The 22,098-nt window shown below is 46.2% G+C and overlaps 1 protein-coding gene across 2 annotated transcripts in view; it reads left to right on the forward strand.

Annotated features, from left to right (window-relative positions):
* Positions 1-21,168, forward strand: part of MROH8 (maestro heat like repeat family member 8) — a 41,376-nt gene extending 20,208 nt beyond the window's left edge. The window contains exons 10-23 of one of the 2 annotated variants that reach the window (XM_040981497.1): positions 1,062-1,180; positions 2,918-3,070; positions 4,144-4,304; positions 6,953-7,088; positions 8,055-8,245; positions 9,510-9,647; positions 9,916-10,030; positions 10,665-10,805; positions 11,892-12,056; positions 12,719-12,874; positions 15,146-15,268; positions 16,708-16,807; positions 17,110-17,175; positions 20,525-21,168. In XM_040981497.1, the coding sequence (XP_040837431.1) occupies positions 1,062-1,180; positions 2,918-3,070; positions 4,144-4,304; positions 6,953-7,088; positions 8,055-8,245; positions 9,510-9,647; positions 9,916-10,030; positions 10,665-10,805; positions 11,892-12,056; positions 12,719-12,874; positions 15,146-15,268; positions 16,708-16,807; positions 17,110-17,175; positions 20,525-20,673 (1,913 nt within the window). In that variant the 3' untranslated portion in view covers positions 20,674-21,168. Of the gene's footprint in view, positions 1-1,061; positions 1,181-2,917; positions 3,071-4,143; positions 4,305-6,952; positions 7,158-8,054; positions 8,246-9,509; positions 9,648-9,915; positions 10,031-10,664; positions 10,806-11,891; positions 12,057-12,718; positions 12,875-15,145; positions 15,269-16,707; positions 16,808-17,109; positions 17,176-20,524 lie in introns of those variants that run through there. The other variant, XM_040981498.1, reaches the window with a different exon arrangement.
* The last annotated feature ends 930 nt before the right edge of the window (positions 21,169-22,098 follow it).

Consider the following 22,098-nt stretch of genomic DNA (forward strand, 5'->3'; position numbering starts at 1 on the left):
TCCTAGGATTCAGAGACTTGGCATAGCTCGATTTCCAGCAATAAAGCATGGGAACTAACTTTATAATAAAGCATGAGATACTACAAGGAGTGATGGTAGATTCAGTAATCAACAAAAACTAGACAAAGAGTTCTTACTGGAGTTATCAGAGCATAAAGTGGGGGCAGTTTTTGGCTGGAACTAAACTTCATGAGGAGACCCTCAAATTACTCGCCAAAGGGGAAACAAAGAAGTACATCTTGTTTATGCTCAGAGACTACTCAAAAGCTCTGCTCATGAGGATGGCGCAGTGACTCAACAGATTAATCCTGTATCAGCAAGTGCTAGCATCCTGTATGGGCACTGGATCCTGTATTGGCTGCTCCACTTCTGATTCAGCTCCCTGCTTATGACCTAGGAAAGTGATGGAGACCCTATATCCAGAAGAAGCTCCTGGCTCCTGGCTTCAGATCAACTCAGCTCTGGCTATTGTGGCCATTCGGGGAGTGAACCAGTGGATGAAAGATATCTCTAAATCTTAAACAAAAAACAAGCAAAAAGAAAATCTGCTCTTGCAAAACATCCATTTTCTTTTGGTTCATTCTATATACTGCTCTTATAAGAAAGGGGAAAGCCTTCAAACCAATGCACACTACATGCCTCCAACATTTTTGTTCACAATGAAAAACCCAAGAGTAAGGTCTTGAGATCTGCTTCAAAGAGGCAGTCAACTGGACTTGTCAAGTGAAGGGGAAAATTGATCAGGGCTGGGTATACCAGCACAGATGTTGAACCATACATGTCTCACTTCAGAATGTCTGGCTTTGATTCCCAGCTCTGACTCCTGACTCCAGCTACTTCCTTACTACCGGGGGGGGGGGGGGGGTAGTAAGAAGGACTCAAGCAGCTGGGTTCCTGCCAGGCACATGGGAGGCCAAGGATTGGGTTCCAGGTCCCAGCTTCCATCCTGACCAAGGCCCAGCCATTGCACATGGGAGGTCTCTGTGTTTATGTCTTTGAAATAATTTTGTTTTAAAAAGGAAAGGAACAAAAATCAACATTTTTCTCTCTCTTCTACCTAGATATCACTCATGACAAGAAAAATCACCAAAGCTTGAGAAATGCGTTGAAAAAATGTCGAGAGCTTCTGGAGCTCTGTGGTATTAAGCAGTTCTACAGCTGTCCGGTCAAAATTGTCCAGGTAATCAGAACAAATGCAAGACCCAGAGAAGGACGCCTGATTTGTCTGTGCAGATGCAAAATGGTGCAGTCTGCTTTGGGAGATTGTCTGTTAGTTTCATATGTAGCTAGCCATGCAAGATTGTCCAGAGGAAGTGAAAACAAAGCACTGTGCTCATGACTCTTGCACACCCTGCGTCCCTAAAGTAGTGCTTTACCTCAGCCTGTCAGGCCAGCATCACTGCTTGGATTTGCACTCAGACCGGTTCCATTCCCATGTATTTTTTTTTAAGATTTATTTATTTTTATTGGAAAGATAGATATACAGAGAGGAGGAGAGACAGCGGGGCTGCCAGGATTAGAACCAGTGACCACACGGGATCCCAGCTTGGGCAAAGCAAGGACCCTAACCACTACGCTACCACTCCTGGCCTCCATTCCCATGTATTACCAACCTCTGTAAACCCTGGTAACCACAAGGGGCTAATTAATGAACCTGTACTTTTGAATTTTTATATATTCATTTTTCAATAAATATGTATGTGTCTCCTGGAAACCAGGCATGCTAAGGGTAAGGGAAAGAAAAGGGAACCTACATATCCTGCTCTCATATGGTCAGTGGCTTTATATAGTTTAGTCTCTTTTAATCTCTTCCCATCTGTACAATGGGCATCTGGAAACACTGATGACTCAATTGTTGTGAGGGCAAAATGAGATATGATCCAGAGAGCATTTTCTTTTTTTTTTTAAGATTTATTTCATTTTTTATTGGAAAGTCAGATATAGAAAGGAGGAGAGACAGAGAGGAAGATGTTGCATTGGTTGATTCACTCCCCAAGTGCTCATAACAGCCAGAGCTGAGCAAATCCAAAGCCAGGAGCCTGGAGCCTCTTGGAGTGTAGGATCTCAAGGCTTAGGGCTGCCCTTGACTGCTTTCCCAGGCCACAAGCAGGGAGCTGGATGGGAAGTGGAGCTGCCGGGACATGAACTCTAGCGCCCATATGGGATCACAGCAAACAAGGCAAGGACTTTAGCCACTAGGCTACCACTTTGGGCCCTGGGAGCATTTTCCTTGACATTTGCCACATCATTGGTGCTCAGTTCACTGGGACTGTTAGAGTCACAGCAGAGGACCACATTGCCATGTGCAATTGGAGTCAGAATGGCATTTTGTGTGCAAGCACCAGTATCCCCTACAGATACCAGTCTGTGCCTGCTGCTCTACTTCCCATCCTGCTCTGGGAAAGTGACAGAGGATGGCCCAAGTCCTTGGGACCCTGCACCCGCAAGAGAGACCCAGAAGAGGCTCCAGGCTCATGGCTTTGGATCAGCTCAGTCATTTGAAAAGTGAACCAGCAGATGGAAGGTCTTTCTCTCTGAATTCTCTCTGTAAATCTGCCTTTTCAATATAAATAAAATACATTTTAAAAAATTCGATTTCCTGACAAGGTGTTATATCTGTGCCAGAGACTTTGTGAGCTGTGTAATAAAGGGCCTTGCTTTGGTCCCACTCCTGTAAAATGTGTTTTTTGAGAGGATTTTCTAGTCAAGCTTCTTTCTCAAAGTGAAAGGCCCTGCATGGAGAGCCACTGTGCCTTCAGCTTGCATCCAGCTTTTCCCTTTTGTCTGTAGTGCCAAAGCAAAGAAACAGCTTTTGGGTCTTGTATACGTCTCTGCTTGACTTAGAATCTAATCCTTCTTCAGGATTCTGTTTGTCATAACACTGTTTCTTATGCTGTTTTTCCTTACGTTGTTTCAGATCTTCGAAGTTTTTCTCAATGCAAATGAGCTCTGCCAGTTTGCGATGACTACGCTGGACAGCCTGGGAAATCAGAGTCATCCTTGCACCCAGAGTTCGGCGATAGAATTGCTGATAACCTTGGTGAAAGATGTTGAGTCCCAAACTGAAAAGGTAAAAATGGCCACTTCCTGGCTTGAAAATCCTGGCATGGCATCTGTTCTGTTGCTCATCGTCAGCTGAGAGCAAGGCCTGGGGGGACAAGGTCAAAGCTTTAGTCCATCTGGCCACTAACATTCATCCACTCAGCAAGCACATGCTCAGCGACCACTGTGCGCACAGGAGGAAGGGAGATTTTAGAAACCTAGGATGTAGTTCAGAAGAGTAGTATTTCTGGAGAGATATAGTGGCTTTTTTGTTTTTTGTTTGTTTGCTTAAATAATAAATTCATTTTATTTTTTAAAGATTTATTTTTATTGGAAAGTCAGATCTACAGAGAGGAGAGACAGAGAGTAGGATCTGCCGTTCAGTGATTCACTTCCCATGTGGTCGCCGTGGCCAGAGCTGAGCTGATCCAAAGCCAGGAGTCCGGAGCCTCCTCTGGGTCTCCCACAGGGGTGCAGGATCCCAAGGCTTGGGGCTGCCCTCGACTGCTTTCCTAGACCACAGGCAGGAACTAGATGGGAACTGGGGCTGCCAAGATGTGAACCGGCGCCCATATGGGATCCCGGCGCTTTCAAGGTGAGGACTTTAGCCACTAGGCTACCATGCCAGGCTCAAAATAAATGTCTCTTTTAAAAAAAAGATTCACTTATTTTTAGTGGAAAACCAGAGTCACAAAGAGAAGGAGATGCAGAGACAAAGATTTATATTCAGCCTGTTCACTCCCCAATTAGCCACAACAGCTGGAGCTGAGCAGATTCAGAAGCCAGGAACCAGGAGCCTCCCCAGTATCACACATGGATGCAGGCTTTGGGGCATCCTCTACTGCTTTCCCAGATCACAAGCAGGGAGCTGGAAGAGAAGTGGAGTAGCCAGAACATAAACCAGCACCTATATGGGGTCTCAGTGCTTGCAAGGCAAGGATTTAGCCACTGAGCTTTCTCATCAAGCCCCTTCATAATTATTTTTAAAGCATTTTAAAAATGGTCACTCCTATGGCCTAGCCAAAAAACCCCAGCATCCCCAGAAACCATCAGTGTCGCATAAGTATAAAGTCTTAGTGATGTTTTTGTTTTCTTCTCCAGGTGCCAGAAGTCATGGGAGTTATCTGTGCCCGGCTGTCCATCATCAACCAGCCTAGATTGCGCCAGCAGATCATCCATACCGTGAGTCTGTTCATCTCCAGGTCCAAGTACACGGACACGATGCTCAGCTACCTGCTGTGCCTCCCAGTACCATACGACAGGTAACAGAGCCCGGGGCAGCCACTGTGCACCGATGACTTTGACATTCAGCACTGAGTTTTATAGAATGTGTTTGCCTCAAAAATCCCATGAGATAAGCTAGAAACACACATGGTATTCAGCAGAACGGGACAATTCTACATTAAGAAATAACCCAGCAAATCCAGACTGATGTATATTTTTAAAGATTTTATTTTTTTTATTGGAAAGTCAGATGTACAGAGAGGAAGACAAGAAGATCTTCTGTCCAATGATTCACTCCCCAAATGGTCGCAATGGCCAGAATTCAGCCAATACGAAGCTAGGAGCCTCTGCCAGTTCTCCCACACAGGTGCAGGGTACCAAGGCTTTGGGCCGTCCTCTACTGCTTTCCCAGGCCAAGCAGGGAGCTAGATGAGAAGCTGGGCTGCCGGGATTAGAACTGGCACCCGTATGGGATCCTGGTGTGTTCAAGGCGAGGACTTTAGCCACTAGGCTACTGTGCCAGATCCCAGACTGATATTTTCCATGACAATTAGCATGAGCTCTGCAGAGGATTTAATGTCATGGCAGAAGAAAATGGTGGTAGGGATATTGTGATAAGTTCCAAGGTGCTAATGCTATCAGTGTAACATGTGGCCTTGATTGGATTGTCTGTCGTAGTAGTCATGATGACATAACGGGCCATAGGTCATCTCAGGGACTCAGTCAGCAGCCCTGTGGACATTTTTGGCCACTGCCAGTTTTGGGAACCACTTTGCCAACGTAGGGATTTTGGGTTGCTGGCCACCAGAGGAGTTTTTTAGGCCACCCTCAGGGGAGACTATTGTGACATATTTGGTGCCGGCCTTTCCCAAGTCCCTGACCATCTCCTAACCTGTAACAGGTGATTGTCCTTAGGAGTCTGTTCAGAACACCAGCTGTGTGCATGATGCTGGTAGGCTCTGGGACGATGGTCAGGAAGAGCAAGCACAGATGGTAATGGAGGTTGCCAAGGCAAAGCTTGCTCAGTGAACGTTTCCCTACAGCAAGGGCTGCCCTCAAGCTAAGCTTTGCAGGGCAAATTAACCAGGTGGGTGATGGGATGGGGCCTGAAACCGTTATTCCCCACAGTGAGAATCACAGCAGCCGATGGCAAGAGGTCTGAAGTAGCTCCAGGGATGCTGGGCACAGTTGTCTAATGGCTTGGGAGAAAAGAAGGCAGTGAGGAGCGGGCAGGCTGCTGATGGGAATGTTTTGCAGCTGGATTGTCTTGATGACTGCATGACCTTGTAAAATGTACTAAGAGTCAGTGAACTGGACACATGGAATAGCTGATCTTTGTGGTAAGGGATTATCACTCACTGCAGCTGTTTTTAGAGTTGTGGCTGTTTGAGAAGTGAACCATGGGATAGATAGAAGATCTTACTGTCTCTCCTCTCTGTGAATCTGCCTTTCCAATAAAAATAAATAGTGTATGTGTGTATATGTATATGTATATATGTATGTATAAAATAAGGTGGATTTGCAGAGACAAAGAAAGACAGAGATCTTCCATTACTGGTCCATTCCCCTAATGTCTGCAACAGCCAGAGTTGAGTCAATCCGAATCCAGGAGCCTGCTCTGTGTTTCCCACTTGGGTGCAGCGTCCGAGGCTTTGGGCCAGGTCACAGGCAGGGAGCTGGATGGGAAGTGGAGCAGCCAGCACACAAACCAGTGTCCATATGGAATGTCATACTAAAGGACAAAGGATTAGCCTATTGAACCACTGCGGTGATCTCCATTTTTTTTTTAAACATTTATTTGAAAGGCAGAGTTCTAAGGAGTAAAAGAGAGAGAGGGAGGGAGAGAGAAAGAGAGGGAAAGAAAATCTTCCATCCACTGATTTATTCATCAAATGGCTTCAACAGCTGAGGCTGAGCCAGGTCAGAGCCAAGAGCCTCTTCTGGGGCTATCCACATGGGTACATGGGCCCAGGCACTTGGGCCACCATCTGCTGCTTTCTCAGACTATTATCAGGGAGCTCGAAAGGAACTTCAAGTTTTAAGAAAATGAGGTAAGGAGTGGCATAGTAATTTCAAAGTCAAGGTTGTTTTTGTTTGGTAAAGGTGACTGGTTTGTGGGAGTTAGAGCCTGGAATGTGTGCCAGGGACGTGTTGGAGCTAAATAGTTGGTGAACAACCTTGAAGCTCATGCTGGAGTGATATCTGGGTTCAAAAAGACTTTGGTGTTATTTTCTATTACATTTAACTAAGAGAAAGTTCCAACAATGTTTAAGAATTGAAACAGTATGTTTCCAAAAAAATCAAGTATTTTCATATCACACGTGTACTTTCGAAATGAGAAAAAGCATCATGTTAAAATGCTAATATTTGGGAAAATAGCTTTACATTACTGTGTGTGTCTACTTGCTTGATTGTGCACGTGTTTTTGTCAGGCTGTTTTCTGTTTTTCTATGGATGAAGGTTTATACTGCCAAGTCTCATCAATGGGCATTTAAATTAAATCAGCGCAATCAATGGGGAAAAAAAACAGACTTTGGGAGTGACTGTTGGAAAATCAGACAGTGAATTTTCAGCTAGCCTGAGGAAGAGGGCAGAGAGGAGTGCAGACAGCCTCTGGGAAGACCGGGGACGTGCCAAGCTGAGGTAAGTCATCCTGCATCTCTCCCTTGGCCTTCGGGACTTCTAGGCATCTGGCTGAGCTGTGGAGGAGCCTGGAGGTAGAGCTACCCAGCACCACCTGGCTACTGTGGAGGCTCCTGAAGAAGCTGCAGAAACACCACAACATGGCCCCACAGGAGAAGACAGCCTACGTGGCTGTTGCTGTAAGCTGCGGACCCTGCCCTCCCCACAGCCCATGTGCTCCCTGTTAGGGCCCGGATCCCATCTGGAGGGTGCTGCTTGAGGTCTGCTTCCAAGCTTGCCTCTGTCATCAGTTTCAGAAAGTATATACGAAAAAAAAAAGCATACATACATATATATATACTTATGAGAAACTATGCCATTGTAATGATATAGGAGAACTCAGGAGGGGTGGGTTTAGGCAAGGGGATAGAGGAAATCCCAGAGCCTATAGAACTGTATCATAAAATGATAATAATAAAGAAAATGAAAAAATGAGTTAAAAAGTTATATATATATGCACACACACATATACTATATATGTATATAGAGAGATAATGACTAACACAAATTAATGAAAAAATTATTTAAATAGCACAGGATACTTAAAATGGAAAGCAGAGGAAGCTATAAAGGGAGCTATGAGCTTTTTAAAAATATGTATTTATTTATTTATTTATTTGAAGGGCGGAATTAGAGAGAGGGAAAAACACATCCATCTTCTAATTCACTCCCCAAATGGTCATACTAGCCAGAGCTGTGCTGATCCAAAACCAGGAGCCAGATGCTTCTTCTGAGTTTCCCTTTGGATGCAGGGACCCAGAGACTTGGGTCATCTTTCACTGCTTTTTCCACATATGTTAGCAGGGCGCTGGATTGGAACTGGAGCAGCCAGGACTTGAACGGTTACCTATATGGGATGCTAGCTTTGCAGGTCGTGTCTAACAGCACCATCCCCCATTTGACAGCTCTTAGTGCCCACCTGACTCGCGAGTTTTTCCTCCTTTGCTTTGGTGTTCCCAAGCTGATTGCACTCCCCACCCTCAACCCAAGCTGCTCTAGGGTCCTGGAGCCAGAAAGCATGTTGGGGTGGTAGTGAAGCCACTGTGAGGCTGGGGTATGAGGCAGGTTCTGTGTTCTCATGTCTGTTCTGTGGCTTTCCTCCGCAGGCAACAAATGCCCTTTATGAGCTGTTTGTTGGGAACAGGCTCCGGGCAGCTATGTTCCGACTCTGTCCCCAGCTGCTCATGACCTTGCTCATCCAGATTCACCATAGCATCGGCCTCACCATGTCTGACATCACCGTCTCCAATGACCTGTACACAGAACAGGAAATGCCTTCTGAAGTCACCCCTCTGTGGTACTGTCTTTTGTGACTTTGCTGACCTTGAGAAATAGTAAGCCTGGGGTAGGGGGTGGGGGTGCTGTCGTTCTCCACTGCGGCAGTCCTCCAGAGGTAGAGATGGCATCTGACCATCTCTCCTGGGGAGTGTTTGATTTTGCCTTCTCCAAAGGTGACTTAGCTATCTGGATCTAGTTGCCCTGCAGAGTGACAAGTGAGGGCCTACACGCTCCCTCCTCACAGCTCCGGGAAAGACTGAGGGGAGCGGAGCAGCGTGTGATCCACTGGGCGGTGGCTCTTTGTCTTTGCTGCACTGCATGTAGAGGAATTTTCAGTTTCCCTTAGGATCTCAAAAGAAATTTCTTCATGTTCCTGTGGTACCTGGGTTTGTCTTTGAGGACGTGCTGTAATCTGGACTAAGAGAACCTGACTTGTTATTCTCAGTTGTCCGCTTAGGTACCTGGGTACCCTGGGCACATCTGTAGTTCTATCCCTCAATTTTCCCATTAGTAAATGAGGTCAAACAAGGGGCTCTTTTAGGACTTTTCCAGCTTTATGATCCTTTGATGCTATGTGCATATAACAGTCAACAAGGGGAGTTTGTTTTGAAAATGTTTTTTTTGTTTTTTTGTTTTTTTGGTTTTTTTTTACTTAAAAGGCATGGTGTCAGGGAGACACAGAGTGATAGAGTGTGGTAACTTCCATCTGCTAGCTCATCCCTCAAGTGATGGGAACAATGGGGCTGGGACAGGAGCCTGGAACTCCATCCAGGTCTGCCACATGGATGATGGGAACCTGGGCACTTGGACCATTTTCTGCTGCCTCCCAGCCTCACTAACAGGGAGCTGGATTGGAAGTGGCCTAACCAGAACTTGAATTAGTGTCCTGATGTGGGATGCTGGCATCATGAGCCATGGCCTAACTTATTGTGCCACAATACTGGCTCCAGCATCAATGCTGCAGAGTGTAACTTTTATCTCAATAAGGCATAAGGAGAAAAAAGCAGTATGGATCTTTTTTGGTACTCCAGGTCCTTTTTTGTATATTTCCTGTCAAATTCCTGGGGAAGCAAAATCTACTTAAATTTCTTTATGCCCAGAACTTGTCTAAAAGGCCTGTGAAGTTCTAGGAGCATTAACTGTCCTGCTGGGGAATCCTCAAAAGAGAGAATCCCAGTGGCTCACAGCAACTGTCTGTTCGTGTGTGGTAAGTGGGGGTGATGGTGTGCCCCCTAACCACAGGCCCCTCCTGTGTTCACCACTTCTGCCTCTGTTTGTTGTAGCCTCGCCATGCAGGCCACAAAGATGCTGCTCCTCAGAACCCTATGCTGGCAGGAATTCTATGCCATGGAGAAGAGCCGAGGCTGGAGTCTTCTGGGTGGAAACGATTGCCATCTTCAGGGAGTGTTCCTCCTTGCCAAGTAAGGCTTAAGCTTGAGCCCGCCAGCTTCTCCACCAGCACTGCTTTAACTATTCCCTGCACCCAACTTGTCAGTTGTCACAGCATCATCTAAAGATGCACAGCCTAAAAAGGTGGTTGGATTTCCACCATGCCAGGCTGGGTCCTGGCTCTGCCTTCCTCCCTGGTTTCCTGAAGCTGGGCAGAAACTGCCAAGGGCCCCAACTCTTAGATGATGCCTACCAGAAGGCAGCATTTCTGAGAGTGCTGTGCTGCCTTCCAATTTGCAGCACATTGCTGGAAAGAAATCAAGACCTTGCACACAAAGTCATGTACCTGTTAGTCCCTCTACTCAACCGAGGGAACGAGAAGCACCAGCTCACTTCGGCAGGTGTTTTTGTGGAGGTAAGTTTGGTCTTGAGGGGTTCAGGAGGCTGGGAAAGCAGTACCACCCATCTGCCCACCCAGTACGGCCTTTGCCTGGTGATGACTGGGCCACTGCAGGTGTATGGGAGAACTGTGTGACCCCTCAGCTGGAAGTTTTTTTTTTAATAAGATTTACTTATTTTTATTGGAAAGTCATATACATAGAGGAGGAGAGACAGAGAGGATGATCTTCCATCTGATGATTCACTCCCAAAGTGGCCGCAAAGCTCAGCCAAAGCTGAGCTGAGCCAGGAGTCTCTTCTGGGTCTCCCACATGGCTGCAAGGTTCCAAGGCTTTGGGCCGTCCTCAACTGCTTTCCCAGGCCACAAACAGGGAGCTTAATGAGAAGTGGAGCAGCCAAGACATGAACCAGCACCCATATGGGATCCCGGACATGTAAGGCGAGGACCTTAACCACTGCGCCACCGCGCCAGGCCCAGCCAGAAGTCTTATTTGCACCCGTTCTTCAGCTGCACCTCACCCTGTCATGTGTGTGCTCCTCTGTAGAAATCTCAGAGGAACCCATGCAGTGTGGATGTAGTGACAGGGCAGCTTCCCTCGCAGGGAGGGGCTCAGCAGTCACTTGTGCGGCTGAGGTCTGGGTGCTTTCAGCTGCTCCAGAGTCCAGTGGTCAAGAGGCTGCCCAACATCTACTCTGTGGTCCGCCTGAGAGACTGGCTGCTCTGTGGAAATAATCTCTTCAGAATCCTTGCCCTGAGGGGGCTGCATCACCTCGTCAAACACCAGAAGATGGTAGGTCGGAGGGACCCCGGACCCTGCATTTTCTGAGTCACAAATGAAACATCCCACAAAGGTAGCCAAGGCAGTGGTAGCAGCCGAGTGGCAGGGTGGGGTTACAGGGGACAGGTGAAGGGAGGAGGCTTTCACTGCCTGTCTTTTTAGGGTGTTTTCTGTTTTATACTGATTGTGATAAGTAATATCTATTTTAAAAATCATTGAAGCAAACAGGAATAGCCAAGTGCAAGTTACATATATTTGTAAGATTTGAAACTGCCATTTAGATGGAAGGTGACTCATGATGGTCATAACCTGGGCAGCAGTCAGGTGTCTCTTTTTGTTGTGAGCTGCCTCACAGGGTGTAAGTATGACCAGGTAACCCTAGGGGGTCATCACTGGGCAACATCATGGTCCACAAGTGAGAGATGTGGCAGAAAGAGCTCTCTGCCCACAGGCCCTACTAGGAAATAGGCCACAGTCAGAAGAGACGATTCACCCCTGAGACTTCAGTTTTGTCACTTGAGTTCTGGATCTTTCATGTAAAAGTTTATGTACATATCTGAAGCAAAAGTGAGAAATGTTAGTATAGGTCAGTTCTGGTTGAGAAGAAACATTTTTGTTGCTTTATTCCATCTCCTGTTTTACCTGTATGTTGTAAATGTGCATCCTAAGACTGCTTCCTTGGAGGAGTTTCAAAAGATGGGATTGCCAATTCAAATTGGGAAGTGCCCCTCTGGATTCCCAGTCTAATTTGGCTTAAGTTTCTGCCAAGGGCACTAAGAGCCTCTGTTGGCTACCTTTTGTACTGTGGACCCCTGACACGGCCCTAGCCAGCCATTTCCCTTTTTCTCTGTGTCAAGAGAACGCTTCTTCATGAAGCAATCTAGTCCGTCTGCCTGGTCCTGCCCCACAGAGTCCCGCTCAGTCCTGGGGAGGTCTCTCCTCAGCATGTGAAGCCTGCTGATGCTGTGCAAGAGGAGGCAGGCTGTGCGCATGCTCTGCAGTGAGCAGCAGGCCCTGGGTCAGGGCAGGGAGCTGGCGTAGGGCAGGGAGCTGGCGTAGTGCAGGAGAGGGCCCGATGCACTCTTTGTGGACATGCAGAAGGAAGACGTCAGCAGCCTGCTGCCGCCCATCATGGACTGCTTGTGTGAGAGCGATGGAAGGATTGTTCTGCTGGCCATGCAGCTTCTGCTGCACTTTGTCGGGACGGTGGATCCCAGCACCTTGGCTTCCCTGATGAAGACTGTGTTCTCCCTGTTTGGTGACGTAAGCCAGTGGGAGGAGGAGTGTCATTGGCACAACACTGAATAGAAGTTGGAGCCATAATAAATACACAGTGTTTAATAGAACACTTCTGCTTCCAAAGCACATTCCAGGCTCCTTCTAGATAACCTGTCATGTTGACAGAGCTGGTGTTATTGTTGGTTTCCATAGAAGTGGTTGGGTGGGGGAGGTAGGAAGAATTACCTGAGGAGTAAAACGTTTGGCAGATTATTAACCTGATTTACAGAGTGAAGAAGGAGTCTGCATTGTAGCAGACTCTTTCCTTACAAGGAACACTATGAATCAAGGTAGTAGACAATGCTTAAGTCCTCGTCCCAAGTTACAGAAGTTTTCTAAAAAGATGGAACAACAAGACCAGCACTCATGGAAGAGAAAAATGTGCCCAGGCCAGGATTTGGGTGAAAGGTCAACATCCATGTTGGATACAAGCTGGGTTGGCCACCAGGGGTGAAGTGCTTGCTTTACATTTGTAGTGAGAGAACAAGTAGCACTAAATAGCTAGTCTGGCTGTTGCCGTGTGTGTCTGATTTGCTGCCCTCAGGTGCATGTCATTGACTAGGCTCAGGCTGGGGCTGACATCGCAGCCCACCCAGAGCTGGTATGACCTGGGCATGAGCACCTCAGTGAGCAGCTTCCCGTCCTAGGTGCGCCCTGATGTGCATCGTGTCTCCATGACCCTCTTTGGAGCCTCTGTAAAGGCCGTGAAACATGCAGACAAGAAGGGCGTCGAGAACCAAATCCTGGGCAGCCTGATCCCACTGCTTCTGTATTCTCAGGATGACATTGATGCCATAGCTGAGGTAATGTCTGCTGTCACCTTCTTCCAGCCCCACATAGCTACATATCCAGGGCCAGCTGTGCACATCAGCATTCATATCTTAGAAGACCAGGACTTTGTGGTACCATCTTGACTCCCCATTTTCCTTTGAACTATTGTGCAGTTAATTTTGCCTGAATGAATTGTGTACAAAATTACTCTTTATTTCCATATAACAAATGTGCATCCTCTTAGGAGAGAGCAGTTAGCCTAGTAACTTTCAGGCTAACTAGCCATCCATGTCCCGTGTGGGAGCACCTAGGTTTCATGCTCAGCTCTGGTTCCTCGCTCCAGCTCCCTGCTGATTCAGTCCCTAGGAGACAGCAGTTATGGCTCAAGTGATTAGGTCCCTGCCACCCACGTGAGGGAGCTGAGTCCCCAGCTGTCAGAGTCAGCTCTGGCTCTGCTGCATCTGTTGTGGGCATTTGGAGTGTGAGCCAGCAGAGGGCAGTGCCCCCTCTGCTCCTTTTTCCTTCTTTCCCTGCGTTTCAGATGGATAAAGGAAAATCTGCATGACCCTTTATGGGTAAGAATGAGGTATTTTCTCTCTTTGAATCCTTACTCATATATTCATCCTAGCACAGGCCCTAAATGTAGTGTTCAACTCTCCATTCTGGTGTTGTTGGTAACAATGATAACAAGGAGTCGTCCTTCTTTAAGAACTACCTTGTGGCCTTGAGACAGACAGGCTTGTGTTGGGGCTGTCAGAGATGGTAGCTTCTCCAACCATCTGGAAAGGATTTTGCCACTCCTTGGTTCTCTAAAGGTTTTGCCCCTAAGAATTCTGCTTTTCCATTTACATCATTCTAGTTTTGACTTGGTGATTGGTGGGAAGTTAGGAATATCACCATCTTAATACTTTCCCACATCTTAGGCGCCACCTTGTAAAGAGTGATATTTTATTTTTAAAAAAAGATTTATTTATTTTTATTGCAAAGACAGATTTATCAAGAGAAGGTTCCATTGCTGGTTCACTCCCAAATGGCTGCAATGGCCATAGATGAGATGATTTGAAGCCAGGAGCTAGAAGTTTCTTCTGGATCTCCCACACAGGTGCAGGGGCGCAAACATTTGAGACATCCTCTGCTTCTTTCCCAGGCCATAAACAGAAAGCTGGAATGGAGTGGAGTGGCTAGGACATGAATCAGTGCCCATATGGGATGCTGGTGCCACATTGTGGAGGATTAGTCTGTTGAGCCACAGTGCCAGCCCCAAAGGGGGATATTTTGTGGCTTCTATTACCATCAATAAATACAAAATACTCATACCTCAGGAAACAAATTTCCCAGCCAGGTGTGGAAGGAGTGCCCCCCGTAGGGATAGCGAACATGTAGAGGACCCACTCCCACGGCCTACAGTCAAGGCCTGGGATTTATTTTCCTGCAAACCTCAGATAACCTCTAGCTACCTCTTCAAGGCTACTCTGAAAGTGTCTTGACTGAGGGGAGGGGTTCTAGCAAAGAATGGGTTAAGTACTACTGGCACAGAGAACATAATGAACACCCACATAGCTGCCACTCTCTTTCAAAAACAATCCAGAAGTAAATCACCCTCCCATCTCTAGTTGAATTTCCCCAAGAACTAAGTACATTCCCAAATTGTTCTAATCATTTCTATGGTTCCATTTTTTTTTTTGTTTTAAAACTTTGCCTATGGTATAATTCTATAAATCCTTCAGCATCTTGATATGTTCAACATCATATTTAGATTTATCAATGTTCTACTTGTTAAGTTCATTTATTTTCACTGCTGTATAGATTCTGCAGTGTGACTAGCATGACAATGCTGCAACATAGCACAGATTTCCTTCTAGAGTTGCTTCCACCCAGCAGCACCACAGTCAGAAGTCAGAGCTGCACTTCCTGTGCAGAGTGGCACAGAAATGTCATGGGAGCAGGAAGTATTGCTGGAGCCCATGACTCGGACGGGAAGGTGGGGATTCTGGCCCAAATGCCCAGGGCAGGTGTCATCTCTGGTGGCTTTCACTGTGTCCTGACACCATGATGATCCTTTCCATCCTGCCCAGAACCTGGGACATTTTACAGATTCACTGTGGGGACAGTGGGGAAGCTGGAGGAGGAAGAGAAAGGAGACAGGATTCTGGCTCCTTTTCAGGTTCCCCCACACTTCCCCTGGGGTCACCCTGAGTCTGTCAGCTTTTCACCTTAGCCTTTTGTGCCTGTCTTACCGAAGAAGGGCTACCTTATCCAAAACGTGTGTGGAAAATGCTAATCTAGAATCATTTTTGTCACAGGAGAGCAAGCGAGTCCTCAGTATCTGTGCCACATTCCTCAAGTGGAAGCTGCCCCGAGCAGTATCCTGCAAAGACCCCTGGTACATCAGACCTGTTCAAGTGGGGACCATCTGCAAGTTTTTTGTATGTGAGCAGTGAGGGTCTCCTATATTTGCTGCCTGTTGAGTTTGTCCTTGCCTGGTTTTCAATGAAAGAATGTGGGGCCTAAGACACATTTCCCACCCTTTTCATACCAGCACTGGATAGCTGGGAACTGTTTTGCACTGTGGATCTATTTTTCCATAGTTCCTCATGACTATGTCACAAATTCCATTTTTCTTCACCACCCTTTATAAAACAGGCTGGTGAGCTCCTGGAGTCCCACTACCCAGATGAGCTGAGGTGGATTGATCCTGCAGAAAAACTTACCTGTGGGCTAGTTGAAACATAATTGTTTATTGCCATCACAGCTGCCCTGAGCCCTTTCTAAACATGTAGATGGATTCACTTCCCCTAGGAGTGTGTTCCGGGTGCTCCGCGGGAGGGCTGCCCTGTGGCCATGCAGATGATGGCAGCATGCTGCTGTTCTCTTGGGACCCAGCTGACAGCCTCTTGTCTTCACAGACAAGGCGCAGGTTGTCCTAGTTAAAGTCAGGTGCAGGCCTGAGCCATGACCCATCCCTTTTTTTACAGAAACTGATCCTAGAGCCACCTGGGTCTAAGGACAGAGCCTCAGGAATTGACTATTCCCTGGTCTCTTCCATAGGTGTAGCCTGTTTAGGACCCACAGGAGCCCTTTCTGATTGGACTTGCAAGGCTAGGAAGCTCCACATCTTCCTGGGGTTTCCCAGTCCCACGGGAAGTTTCTCGGCCCTGCAGCCAGATCTACAGCTGAGGCACTATGACAGTATTGCCACCAGGTCACTGAGTGTTCTAATATTAGGACTGCATAGTGTGCGTGTTAAATGAAATGTCCCTGTTTCTACCTCTGGCCTTCAACTGCCTGACCTTATCAGATCACCAGAGAGAGATAAACTCAGTAACCCAGAAGGTGTGACACATGCAGGACCCCAGGTCACAAATGTCCTCAGGGGAGCTGGCAAGCTAGGAAGGGAGTTAAGACTTCTGGGGAAAATTAAATAGAAATGCAAGTTAGGAATTGACCTGTGCCAAGATAGCATGCCTAGATAGAATGCCCAGAGTGGAGTGAAGTCAGTCAGGTGGATTATGTGGATGGAACTGTCATGAGGGTGGGGCAACTCTTCTGTCAGTGGCCTTTTGGATATCTGTAGCATCATTCCCAGGCCATACTAAATTACCAACTTAAAGCAAGAGCCTGTTGTAGATGTACTAAATTTTGAGTCCAACCTATGGCTGCCTTGAAAGAGTCAGATGAAATGGTTTGCACAGCCCGTGGGTTGGGCATTCCCCACCCTTGTGCTGGTAGGAAGTCACTGGTAATCTTTGTTGTGCTTATTCAAGCATTGCTCTACTCTGGGAGTCCCTGGCCCTGGGAGAACTCTAATGAGGCTCATCAAAATAGTGCTGCTACTTCACTGCTTTGTACTCTTTTTCCTACTTAGGGAAAAAAATGCAAGGGGAAAATTAACATCCTTGCCCAAACTTTGACGTACACCAAGAATGCCAAACTTCCCATCAGAAGAACAGCAGTTTTGTTTGTAGGTACAATGAAAATCCTTTCATTTGCTATAGTCATTCTTCATCCTGTGCTTTTCTGAACAGTGCTGTCGGGTATCCCCACGCTTAGAAAAGGACCTTGAAGCTGCTTTGTAGGAAACAGAGGCTGGGTTGCCTGTAGGTAACCACATGGCACCTGGAAATCCAGGTGTAGCCATCAGCAGCCTCCTTATTAAAGGCCAACTCTGTGAGCTGCTGAGATTTTTTTCAGTGATAGAAACCCTTGGGTATTAATTTCCAAGAGTGTAAGGCAGATCACAGCCTCACTGACTTTGTTTTGCATTTAGGGCTCTTTTCAAAATACATGGACAGCAGTGAGTTCAAGATGCAGGGCACTGAATGGATAGAGGATGGTGAGTACTGTAGTCCTGGCCTGGATTCAGGGGTGCCCATGTACCAGACGGCATATGAAGTGTGCCTGCAGCCAAGCTGTACCGCAGAGCTGAGGGTCTGGCATCCAAAAAGCCTGCCAGATGCAGCGTGGAAGCTCCTGGTGACTCCAGCCATGTAACACCTCATCCCAACCCGATTCTTCCTTTAAGAAAGGGTTTGACTCCATTTATCCAGAAAGTGACTTTGATGACTGTCTCAAGGAACAACTCTCCAAATTTACCTGTCAGGAAAAAAAAACATTACTCAGAAACACTATATTAATCAGTTAGGATGACATATCATGAGCATAGCATAGGATACAATAGCACTATATTTAAAAAAATATCCATTTGTAACTGACTATTTGAAAAGATCAACAGAGGGAGACAGAGACAGTGAGATTTTCCATCTGTTGGTTCACTCCCCTAATGCCTGCAACTATCAGGCTGGGCCAGGCTGAGCCTAGACCTCCCAGTGGGTCTCCCTTGTGGGTGGCAGAGGTCCAGGCACTGGAGCCATCATCTGCTACCTCCGAGGTTGCATTAGCAGAAAGTTGGCTTGGAAAACAGAAGTACTAAGATTTATAACCAGCTCTCTGATGTGGGAGGTAAGCATGCCAAGTAGTGACTTAACCTGCTACACCACAACATTCAGCTGTGCAACACTAATATTCTAGACACCATGGTCCCGTAGGGTGGTAGGACTTGGCAGTGGAGATGTTTTACAATCATACAGGTGATTTTTCTGAATTGTTAACAAATAAATTTTTTTTATAATTCTGCAATTGCAGGTTTAGCATTTTAAGAATTATTTACTCTTAAGTTTTCCAGGAGCTGGCATTTTGGCATAGAGGGTAAAGCTGCCATCTGTAATTCTGGCATCTATTATGGGCACTGGGTCAAGTCCAGCTGTTTCACTTCCAATCCAGCTCCCTGCTAGTGGCCTGGAAAAGGCAGTGCAAGAAAGAGAGAGAGAGAGGAGAGATTAGTTATCTGCTGGTTCACTCCCTAGATGGCTGCAATGACCAGTACTGAGCCAGGCCAAAGCTAGGAGTCAGAAACTCTATCCAGGTCTATCATGTAGGTGACAGGTACCCAAATACTAGGGACATCTTCTGCTGCTTTTCTCAGCTCATTAGCAAGGAGATGGGTTGGAAATAAAGCAGCCGGGACCCCAACTAACACTGTAATAGGATGCCAGCATTACTGCGGGTAATGCTTAATCCACTGTGCCACTGTGCTAGCCCACCAATACAATTTTTATTCATTTATTTATTTGAAAAGCAAATTTTACAGGGAGAGAAGGAAAACTAGATAGAGAAGGTCTTCCATCCAATGATTCACTCACATGGTGAGCTTAGTTTAGCTCCCTGCTGATGGCCTGGGAAAGCAGTCGAGGATGACCCAAAACCTTGGGTTCCTGCACCCATGTGGGAGACCTGGAAGAAGCTGGCTTTGGATTGGCTCTGCTCCCACCATTGCTACCACTTGGGGAATGCAACAGCAGACAAAAGATCTTTCTATCTCTTCTCATTATAAATCTGATTTTCCAATAAAATTAAGCACATATTAAAAAATAAAAAGAAAATGAGAAGTATTCTTGAGTGGAAAAGATAGGGAATTAAATCATAGTGTATCTGTATTGTAGAATCAGATATAGCCATACAAAATGTCAGAAGTTTTTGATGATTCAGATTAATGAAATAAGATGAGCAATTATTCCGTTTGGACAAAAAACTGAAAACATGGAGTTAGATGTTTGAATTTGGCATTAAGATCCTGGTTTTGACTCAAGTAACACCCTCGGAACTTTTTTCCCCACACTGGGGTCACTATCGTGTCATTAAATGACTGTCCACCTTCCCTAAGTGCTGGTATACTGTTTTTTTTTTTTTCTTAAATGTATTTTTTTATTATTGGAAAGCTAGGAATACAGAGAGGAGGAGAGACAGAGAGGAAGATCTTCCGTCCGTGGTTCACACCCCAAGTGACCACAACGGCTGGAGCTGCACCAGTCCGAAGCCAGGAGCCTGGAACCAGGAGCCTCCTCCAGGTCTCCCACATGGATTCAGGGTCCCAAGATTTCGGACTGTCCTTTACTGCTTTCCCAGGCCACAAGCAGGCAGCTAGATGGGAACTGAAACTGTTGGGACACCAACTGGCACCCATATGGGATCTGGGCACATGCAAGGTAAGGATTTAGCCATGAGGCCATCGTGCTAGGCTCAGTGCTGATGTAGTTCCTCAGCAAGGCATAACTCCCTTCCCTTTTCCAACCCACTGGAGACACAGGCAGGGGAAAAAAAGACACTGTAATATTTGTTCCACAAATCTTCCTACCTGATTCATACCTGATTCTCTCCCCTGCCCAAATCAGAGGCCCACAAGGAGTCTGTATCCCTCTATACTATGTAAACAATATTAAAAGAAAAAAACTTTAATGAAGGAACAAAAAAAAAAAAAAAGAAACTGCTGGTTCTGACACTGGCATTGAATGTCTGCCACTAGTTCCTGACTCCTTGTTAATTCAAACCCTGGTAGGCAATAGTGATAGCTCAAGTAATTGAGTTCTTACCATTCGTATGAAAACTGGGGCTGGGTTCCTGGCTAACAGTTTTGGCCCAAATGGAAGAGCTCTCTTTTTTTCTCTTTCATTGTTTTTTTCTCCCTCTGAAATAAAGTATGCAAATGTAAATAAATGCAGAGAAAAAATACCAGAAGATATATGTTCGAAATAGCAGTTATTTTAAGTCATAGTAATTATATCAAACTGTTACTTAGAATGCATATATCCATACTGAAGCCCTAATTCAAGACCCAACTCCTCTGCTTCTGATTCTGCTTCGTGCTAATCCGCCTGCCATGGCAGTGGATGATGGCCCAAATGCTTAGGTCGCTTCCTCCCATGTAGGAGAGCCGGGTAGAGTTCTTGGCTACTTGCTTCTGCCTGGCTCAGCCCTGGCTGTTAGTGCTTTGGTGGGAGTGCACCAGTGATTGGCAGCTCTCTCTCTCACTCTACTTTTCAAATAAGCAAATCTTAAAAAAAAAAAATTACACATAAGATTGGCACAAGACACAGGAACTTGGAAATTAACCTTAGACATGGCTTGGCATCTTCAAGTAATTCAACTTTCGGTAGATTATTTGAGATGAAAATTGGAATCCATCCACCAGTATACAAACTTTTAGGCAGAAACCCAGCAGAAGTTGGCCTCTTGCCTGCACTGTGAGAGGGGCAGGTTGGCTGTTTGTGGGCCTAAGGGCAAAACAGGCATATCCACAGAGTTTAGGGTCTTCCATCTGCTGTGATGTGGATTTTCTTGCTACCCAGATCTGAGAAGTCTGCTGCATGACCCCGAACCCTCTCTGCGCGTGATCGCCTCCCGGGCTCTGTTTCGAGTCCAGAGGGTGAGGATGCAGCCTGAGGCCGAGCAGACCATTTGTTGGCTGAGGAAGCACCTTTGCTGTATTCCTGCCTAGGAGTGCGAGGCAGGCCACAACTGGTAAGGGTTGAATCTCTTGGAAAGCACAGAAGCAACTACTCTCCCCACCTCTTTTTTTTTTTTTTCCATATTTAAGTAATGCCATTATGAAGTAAAGGACCAATCATTCAATCCCCTCTAACAAGCTTTTATTTTATTTTGTTTTATCTTATTTTTTGGCTGTCAAAACCCTCAAGGAGTTGGAATATACAAGGGAGGGCAGTTTTGGCTTAAATCTGTAGAAACTGAATAATCTGAGCACAGCAGAGTATCCATAAAATTCTGGTCTTGATGAACATGTCTGGGATTGCTTTAAAAGAGGCTCCAAGTACATGTTAATCTTATGACACTTAGCACTATTAGCCCTTCAGACCTGCAGATTTGTAGAAAAAAATTTCCTAATAAATTTTCAGATAAAGAGATTAGGTTGTGGTGGCTGAATATACTGGTTGGTGCACATGTAAGAGCAGGAAGTTGCCCAGAGTTACACACTGTAGTAATGAGGAACAGTCCCTGTCAGTCAAATTCCTGAGCTCCTGTTGGGCTGAGGAATCCCAGCAGAGGGCCCCAGCTCAGCTCTGTAGGGTGAGGAGAGGCCTGTTAGAATGGGCATGGGGAAGGAGCAGCTGGCAGCTGGCGAATAGAGAATGTTGGGTAGTGAAGCGAGCAAAGTGAGTGTTTAGCCACTTCCCTCCCTCTTTCAGAACACACCAGACAGTGCTTGGCTCTGTGATTCAGAGTATGCTGGATTTCTTGAGGGATGTGGCATTATGCCAAGTGGGGCTTCAAAAGGGAGCATCTACCAAGAGAGGTCTTTGTATCTGGGACCATCAGAGTTGACTAATGGAGATATTCACCCGGAAACCCAGCCAAAGACACCCCGTGAGGGAAGTTGCTCAGCACGAAGAGCACATCTGATCACTTGCATCTCTCCCCTGATTCTCCTTTATCTCACTAAGTGCTGCTAGCTCTACCCTCTCGTTCTGAGCTTCTCCATGTTGTGGCTTATGCAGCAAAAATAATGTTGAGTTCTCACATTAAGCTTCTCACAATAAGCACAGTGTGTAATGAGCTCTCAATCCTTGTAACCACTCCAGGTAGTATTATCTCCATTTTGTAGACGAAGAAGCTGTGGAATCTAACATCAAACTGACTTGCCCAAGGTCACACAAGGAGAAGACGGCCTCACTAGGATCCAAAGCCAAGTCCATGGCTCCACAGCCCACATGCCTACTGGTCTGCTCTGCTCTTCTCCAGTGAGTTCTAGCGAGATGGCCTCTGCAGTGAGCCTCACTTGGGACCTCATAATCTGACCAGTGTTGGAAAGTGATAACACACTTCAAATAGCTCATTCAATGCAAAGTTTAAGTGCTGCTTATCTACAAGTTATTGGTGTACTTCAGCATTGAAATAGAGTGATATA

The sequence above is a fragment of the Ochotona curzoniae genome, unplaced genomic scaffold, assembly GCF_017591425.1.
Source record: "Ochotona curzoniae isolate NIBS_2020 unplaced genomic scaffold, NIBS_Ocur_1.0 contig_3520, whole genome shotgun sequence".
Classification (NCBI taxonomy): domain Eukaryota; kingdom Metazoa; phylum Chordata; class Mammalia; order Lagomorpha; family Ochotonidae; genus Ochotona; species Ochotona curzoniae.